Source organism: Camelina sativa, chromosome 2 (genome assembly GCF_000633955.1).
Source record: "Camelina sativa cultivar DH55 chromosome 2, Cs, whole genome shotgun sequence".
NCBI classification, from domain to species: Eukaryota; Viridiplantae; Streptophyta; class Magnoliopsida; order Brassicales; family Brassicaceae; genus Camelina; species Camelina sativa.
Genome location: NC_025686.1, coordinates 7,088,491 through 7,096,024, shown reverse-complemented (window position 1 = coordinate 7,096,024; position 7,534 = coordinate 7,088,491). Strand labels below are relative to the sequence as shown.

Genomic DNA, 7,534 nt, shown 5'->3' with positions numbered 1-7,534 from the left:
ACAATTTGAAACTCTTAACAGTTAAGTCCTAAGACATAAGTGATTACCAACATTGAAGCAAATAATACTTGGAACATAGATTCAATCCAAATGAATAGATCGGATTCTTACATAGGTTATAAAATCTTTTCTCACTTGCTTATCACCATCATCCCAAGTAATGCATCTACAAACACATACAAAAACCAAAATGGTTCCCTTCGTATGTTATCCCTAAAAAACTTAACACAATATATTTATGCAATGGGTTTTTAAGGCCCATGAAGTGGCCCAGAAACAAACTCGTTCTTATTTTAGACGCCTTGTCGTTTCTCTTATCATCTAAAACACTGTATCCCGTTTTTTTTGTGTCTCGTAGTCATACAAACAGACAACTTCAAATTACTCATCACCACGTTGCCAACACCCCCCCGATCTACGACTCTCTCTCTCTCCAATCTCTCTACGCCACAGAATCCTCGATTTACCAAAAAAATCACAAAAAATCTCCGATCGTTAACGGCGACCGCCGATTTTCCCGGTAAAAGATGAACGACGGAGATGTATCTAGGCAGATCCAGCAGATGGTGAGATTCATCCGCCAAGAAGCCGAGGAGAAGGCCAACGAGATCTCAGTTTCTGCTGAAGAAGTATATGATCTTCTTTACTGTTTTCTCTCTCCATTTCTCAGATCTTTCTGATTTTGAATTCTTGAATTCAATTTGTGTTTCTCGATTCAATCTCGTAATCTGTTTTTGTTTTCTGATTAGCGTTTCGATCTGGATATTTATTTTTTGTAGGAATTCAACATTGAGAAACTTCAACTAGTTGAGGCGGAGAAGAAGAAGATCAGGCAAGATTATGAGAAGAAGGAGAAGCAAGCTGACGTCCGTAAGAAGATGTGAGTTCAACTTCAGTTCGATTTCATTAACCGATCGTTTTAGTTTCTGAATCTTCTTGATTTGATCTAAGTTGGATCGCGTTTTGTTCTGGAACTTAGAAATGTAGTATTTATGGTTGATCTTGTTTTGGGAGACTGAGATTTTAGTTTGACAGGAAATAACTATGTCATACTTGTTTTTTTTTTTTTTTCCAGTGATTACTCTATGCAGCTAAATGCATCAAGGATCAAAGTTCTTCAAGCGCAGGACGATATTGTCAATGCCATGAAAGATCAAGCAGCTAAGGATCTTCTCAACGTGAGTGCCGATGAGAGTGCTTACAAACAGCTTCTCAAGGATCTCATTGTTCAGGTACTCCCTCATTCATACGTGATACATTCAGATTATATTTGATATAGGAAGTTTGTTTTGGATATCCTAGTGGCTTATTTTGAGCATCTGATTACGTAATTGCTTTCTTTTCGTCGGATGGCAATCTATTCTTTTGTGATCTGACCCCTTCTGCTTATCTCTGCTGGTGTCATTTTTCATTTCTTTTACTTTTTGGTGTGTTGAAAGATTTTCTCTTGTTAATGTTGCAGTGTTTGCTTCGGTTGAAAGAACCTTCTGTGTTGTTGCGTTGTCGTGAAGAGGACTTGGGTTTAGTTGAAGCTGTGCTTGAAAATGCAAAGGAGACATATGCTGGTAAAGCAAAGGTTCATGCCCCAGAGGTTGCTGTGGACACAAAAATATTCCTTCCCCCTCCTCCTAAATCTAGTGACCCTCATGGTCTCCACTGGTAAAATTCCTGTTTCTCATCATTACCTTACATTGCAATCCTGTAGTATTTGTTTTAGATCTGTAGAAAAGGAAAGTATAGAGATCCGGCTTTGATATAGCTATATGTATTTGGAACTTGTTATAGCTCTGGAGGTGTTGTGCTAGCTTCTCGTGATGGTAAAATCGTGTGCGAGAACACTCTTGATGCACGTCTTGATGTGGCATTCCGCATGAAACTCCCAGTGGTATGAAAACAAATTCTTTACCCGCATAGATTGCGTTCTGTGATTCATCATTGGTCCGTTGTCTTGTTTCACTTTGGTTCTCTGATTCATTTTATTTTTCGCAGATCCGTAAGTCGTTGTTCGGCCAAGTTACGGCCTAATGAAAGAAAGGGAGATTGAGAGAGATGATGATACAAACCGGTTTGTGTTTGGTTATTACCCATTTTGGGAGAGATTTCTCTTTGTTGTGATTCTTTGTATTTTACAAACTTTACGTTGATGCCAAACCCATCGAACTCTTCGTTTTCGCATTTTTTTTTTCCTCTTTCTCGAGTGTGTTATTATCATGGCTATAAAAGATAAATAAAATGAAAGACATTTTTTTCGTTCTTAACATGTTCTTCTATAACATTCCCCAAGTAGGTTCAGCCTCTCTAAAAAAGAGTCTTGAATTTTTGTTGCAAATTGCAATCCTCGAACTAAACTTTAGTAGTATAACAGTTTATCTCAAGTTTAGTCTTTAGTCTTTAGGCTTATTTATATAGTGCCATAACTTGTCTAGCAAGTTCTTTAGGCCTATTTTGCAATACAGATATACACAAATATTAACTTTCTGTTTAATTCGATCTCGAAATCCCCGAGAGCTAAGGTATAGGTACCCATGTTTATTCGTAGTCAAACCAAGTATTAAATTAAACCAAATATTGTATTACCGTATGCAAAACAGCAATTTAACTCGAATAAGATTTTTTGTTTTGTTTGGGCTAAAAATGATATGGACTTGGGTTTTAGCCCAAATACAATTTAGGTATCAAACAAAAAAAACATGGGAGTAAAAAAATGAGGTTTTTGCGCATTTTGATCTTCATTCATCCTTCGCTTGTAACAAGATTTTTTCTTCTTCAGACTAATCTCTCTCTTCCACGATTGTCTGAAGACAAGACAAGAGTTCAGAAGACCGGAGAGATTCACCGTTCGATAATACTTTCCTTATCTTTTCAAGGTTAGATGTACTTGCGCGGCTTAATCTGATTTGTGTTCTTTAGTGAATTTCGTATGCGCGCACAAGGTGTTTGTTCATTTGCCTAGACCAAGTTGCTGCGTAATTTTGTGAATTTGATTTAGTCATGCTTCTCATTCATCTACTCTATTTTTTGCACTTCATGGTGCAATCCGACTCTGACATATGGGATCTGTTTTATTTTACTCCTTGTTCGAATATTTGTGTTAATTTGTGGAGAAGACGCAGAATCCAATGTGCAGTGACTAGAAGCTTCTCTTTAGGGTTTTGGGTTTGATAAGAATCATTTAGGACATGCGTTTTATTCTCAAGTTTTGATTTTTTTTTTCTCAGTTCTTCAGTTTTCAGTCTGATGCTTATCAAATTGAGGGTTTTTGTTTTGATGCAGAGACTGATTTGACATATGAATGGCGTCCAGGCACTTAGGCAAGAAGGTACCTTTTCCGTACTTTCCTGATGAATTCGAGTAAAAAGCTTTTAGATTTAGCTTCCATTTCATACTATTTCCGTGTATTTTCCCAATATTTGCATACCTCTAGTGGAAGTTCTTGTTTTCTCCTTGGGGAATATTGTAGTCATGTTTGCTGGTTTGGTTAGAAGTTATATGGATGATTATTAAATGTTGGATTCTTGGTTCTCATACTGTTTATCTCTAAAAAGTTGGGTTTATTAGGCCCTTTAGCTTTTTCTAAGTCTATCTGACATTTTCTTAGGGAAGGAAATCTGCATATGCATGAATGTGATTAGGCGTATGAGTATGTATTTATCACTTCATTGTCTAAGCTATTCGAACTTTCAAATTGTTGACTATAAATGTATTAGAATATTAACCATACGTTTCGGCATGTTTGAGTCTGCAATTTTTTCCAGTTTGTTTGGTTTGGTGATTAGTTGCACATTTTTTGAATTGGTTTGCGTATATATCAGCATCTCGGCCGTCTTTCGAATTCTTGATTTGAAATGTAGTGATTATAATGATTCGTTTTGTTTTACATAGCATAATCAAGTCTTTGTTTTTGCGAGTTTGTTTGTTTGGTGAGTAGATACAGAATGTTTGAGTTGCTTTGCATATATATCAGCATTTCAGTCTCATTTTTATAAGCATTTCACATATGTTTATGGATTCTTATGTCTCAAGTAAATTTACATATTTTCAGGGTATTCAAGCCTCTTTTAGAATAGGTTTGGTGCTTCCACGAGTAGTAGCATCTACAGAGAGGCAGATTTCCTCGACGACTTTTAAACGAGCTTCTGAAAGTCTCTCTTTTTCATTCGCTCGGTACCTAAATGGTAAGTGTTTAAAGAGTGTTCACTCACAGTCACAGGCGATTACCATCTTTCTTCTACTTTGTTAGAAAGTGAATTTGGATAACGAGTATCTCACCCTTTTTCATGTTTAGGATTTGGTTTTAGCTCGCTATCAAATTGGTCCCGTAGTGATGAATCTTTCCCTAATGAAACATCCATAAGGTAAACCGTTTGCATAGTCTTTTTCTTTGTCAATTCTCTCTTAGATATTATTCTCCTGAGAGTACTCCGAGTATCTATCTGAATGTTCGCTGGCTTGGATTGGATTGTTTTTTGAACAGGTATTTTCATGCCAGCCGAGAAACATTGGCGAAAAGAAAAGAGGATGTTGATCGGGGTCTGAGTCATCGTGAACGCAAGAAACAGACTGTGAAAACAAAAGGAAAGTTTTCAAAACGGGAGAAAAAACCAGATATGCCACCTGTTGAAGCTCCTTATGTGCCTCCTAGGCTGAAAAGATTGGCAAAGGGATTACCTGAGAAGACGGTTGATATATTCGAAGGGATGTCACTACTTGAGCTCTCAAGGCGTACTGGTGAGTCAGTGGGGGTTTTGCAGAGCATTCTCGTCAATGTTGGTGAAACTGTTAGTTCAGAATTCGACACAATCAGTGTTGATGTCGCCGAGCTTCTTGCAATGGTAAGGTGATTTTACGTCTAGTTCCAGGATAATGGATTTGATTCGGTTTTAGAATTTGTTATCCTGGTTTGAATCGCATCAGGTTAGTCCTCCGGATATTAGTATAATTCTGTTTGTGTGTTTCTCATCCTTTGTAGGAAATAGGGATCAATGTAAGGAGGCAACATTCAACAGAAGGATCTGACATTCGTCCACGCCCTCCAGTTGTAACCGTAATGGGCCATGTCGATCATGGGAAAACCTCGTTGTTGGATGCTTTAAGAAACACCTCTGTTGCTGCTAGAGAAGCTGGTGGAATCACTCAGCACGTTGGTGCTTTCGTGGTTGGCATGCCTGATTCAGGCACTTCAATCACATTCCTCGACACACCTGGCCATGCTGCTTTCAGTGAGATGCGAGCTCGGGGAGCCGCTGTGACTGATATAGTCGTTTTGGTGGTTGCTGCTGATGATGGGGTAATGCCGCAGACACTTGAGGCTATTAAGCACGCTAGATCAGCGAATGTTCCGATTGTGGTTGCGATCAATAAATGCGATAAACCGGGAGCTAATCCGGAAAAAGTTAAGTACCAGCTCACGTCTGAGGGGATAGAGCTTGAGGATATTGGAGGAAATGTTCAGGTGAGACTTGAGAGTCTTACTCTAAAATTTGTTTTCTCTGAGCCTAGTCCAGTGACGCAACCTGGATTCAGCATTTTTTGTTTTGTTTTGAGTTTTGACTCAGTTTATGATGGTTACTTTAACAATGGTGATTGACTTGTTGTTTCAGGCTGTTGAGGTATCTGCAATGAAGAGTACAGGGCTAGACAAATTAGAAGAAGCTCTGCTTCTCCAAGCTGTTGATATGGACCTTAAAGCACGTGTGGATGGACCAGCTCAAGCATATGTGGTGGAGGCTCGGCTAGACAAAGGCCGTGGACCGTTAGCCACCATTATTGTAAAAGCCGGAACTTTGGTGAGAGGTCAGCACGTAGTCATCGGGTCTCAATGGGGAAGACTCAGGGCTATTCGGGACATGATTGGTAAGACAACTGACCGAGCAACACCAGCGATGCCGGTTGAGATTGAAGGGCTTAAAGGTCTTCCAATGGCTGGCGACGATGTCATTGTGGTGGAATCAGAGGAACGTGCGAGGATGTTGAGTGAAGGGCGTAAAAGGAAATATGAGAAAGATCGGTTGTTGAAAGCAGAGGAAGCCAGAACAGAGGAAGCAGCTAGAACAGAAACAGAGTCTGAGGAAGGGTTTGTTCGGGTTGAGTTACCAATAGTAGTGAAATCAGACGTGCAAGGAACCGCACAGGCTGTTGCTGATGCGTTAAAAACATTGAATAGCCCACAGGTGCGTAAAACCAATATGTTGATATAAAGGTGATTGTGCCTTATTGGCTTTTTTTTGTTGTGAATTTGCCTATTGGTTTATATTGGCTAGGTATTTGTGAACATTGTTCATAGTGGAGTGGGAGCTATTTCTCACTCTGATTTGGACTTGGCACAAGCTTGTGGTGCGTGTATCGTTGGGTTTAACGTTAAGGGTGGTAGCTGTGCTAATCTTTCTGCGGCTCAAGCCAGCGTCAAGGTGCCCCGTTCTGTTCCAAAACATCGTTTCCTTTCACATTTATATCTTGGAGATAGCTTTTAGCATTGTAACCAATGGTAAACTCTTTAGGTATTCCATCACCGTGTGATATACCATTTGCTTGAAGACGTCGGGAACTTGATCGTGGAGAAAGCACCGGGAGTATCGGAGATGGAGGTGTCTGGTGAAGCGGAGGTGCTTAGCATATTCAAGATCTTAGGAAAGAGAAGGACAGAAGAAGATGGAGTGAGCATCGCAGGTTGCAAAGTGATGGACGGTCGGGTATGTAGAAGCGGACTGATGAGGCTGTTACGGAGCGGAGAAGTGGTGTTTGAAGGCCCGTGCGCGTCGCTGAAACGTGAGAAACAAGACGTGGAACAGGTTGGGAAAGGGAACGAGTGTGGGCTTGTGATGGGAGAATGGAATGATTTTAGAGTCGGAGATGTGATTCAGTGCATGGAGCCAGTCATTAGGAAACCAAAATTCATTTCCTCTGAGAGTGGAGCTGTGAGAATTGAATGCTGAGATTTACTAAACCACAAAACTCCTAAATCAATTAAATCTGATTGTTTAGGATATTGATTTTTGGTATTTACCGGGATGATTATTTATTTTGTTACAGCAGAAAGTGTCTTATTCTAAACAAAATTAAAAGTCATAGGTAATAAAGTTTTGTAACTTTGTTTACACGTTTAGTATGAGGAACCCTTGATACTTATAATAAAGTGCAGTTCAACGTGGGCACATAAAGAACATTAGTTAAAGCAACGTTTGCTGAGAGAGGAAACTCTCCCATACTCAAAGCAAACGTTTTTATACCATCCGCAAAACTCACCTGTTGATGTCCAAATCGGTCACAATTAAAATGTTTTAATTCGGTAAAAAAGAGGTCGAAGTTCTTTTTTATTGATCGGTGTCGGGGCATAAAAAGACGGGTTACAACGTAACTTAGATGAGTTAAAAATATCGGACGAAAAACGATAGACGAGCTGCAAGCTCGTCGATTCTAACTTTGGACGAGAGAGAGCCTGTACTTGCTATCCATATTCTTTCCCTTTTTGTGCAACCCCTTGTTTCGAACGCGGTACGCCAGTATTTATAGGGAATTGTGTCGGTTCGTCCTCCGA

The 7,534-nt window shown here is 39.6% G+C and overlaps 2 protein-coding genes across 2 annotated transcripts; both read left to right on the top strand.

The window, feature by feature from the left end:
* On the top strand, window positions 391-2,242 carry LOC104719204 (V-type proton ATPase subunit E1). The gene is made up of 6 exons (XM_010437071.2): window positions 391-629; window positions 780-880; window positions 1,076-1,232; window positions 1,463-1,659; window positions 1,786-1,885; window positions 1,990-2,242. The coding sequence occupies exons 1-6, from the start codon at window positions 528-530 to the stop codon at window positions 2,023-2,025; spliced, it is 693 nt and encodes a 230-aa protein (XP_010435373.1). The 5' UTR covers window positions 391-527; the 3' UTR covers window positions 2,026-2,242.
* Window positions 2,717-7,143, top strand: LOC104719197 (translation initiation factor IF-2-like). The gene is made up of 9 exons (XM_010437062.2): window positions 2,717-2,867; window positions 3,274-3,319; window positions 4,043-4,175; window positions 4,286-4,355; window positions 4,475-4,832; window positions 4,970-5,452; window positions 5,601-6,170; window positions 6,261-6,407; window positions 6,498-7,143. Exons 2-9 carry the CDS (start codon window positions 3,293-3,295, stop codon window positions 6,930-6,932), a joined length of 2,223 nt encoding a protein of 740 aa, XP_010435364.1. The 5' UTR covers window positions 2,717-2,867; window positions 3,274-3,292; the 3' UTR covers window positions 6,933-7,143.

Bases quoted from the DNA above. Each gene is read 5' to 3' on its own strand.
- LOC104719204 (XM_010437071.2), top strand. From the start codon at position 528: ATGAACGACGGAGATGTATCTAGGCAGATCCAGCAGATGGTGAGATTC. The intron at 630-779 runs GTATATGATCTT...TATTTTTTGTAG, and splicing joins TCTCAGTTTCTGCTGAAGAA to GAATTCAACATTGAGAAACT. The intron at 1,886-1,989 runs GTATGAAAACAA...TATTTTTCGCAG, and splicing joins TCCGCATGAAACTCCCAGTG to ATCCGTAAGTCGTTGTTCGG.
- LOC104719197 (XM_010437062.2), top strand. From the start codon at position 3,293: ATGGCGTCCAGGCACTTAGGCAAGAAG. The intron at 6,171-6,260 runs GTGCGTAAAACC...TATATTGGCTAG, and splicing joins AAACATTGAATAGCCCACAG to GTATTTGTGAACATTGTTCA. The intron at 6,408-6,497 runs GTGCCCCGTTCT...TAAACTCTTTAG, and splicing joins CGGCTCAAGCCAGCGTCAAG to GTATTCCATCACCGTGTGAT.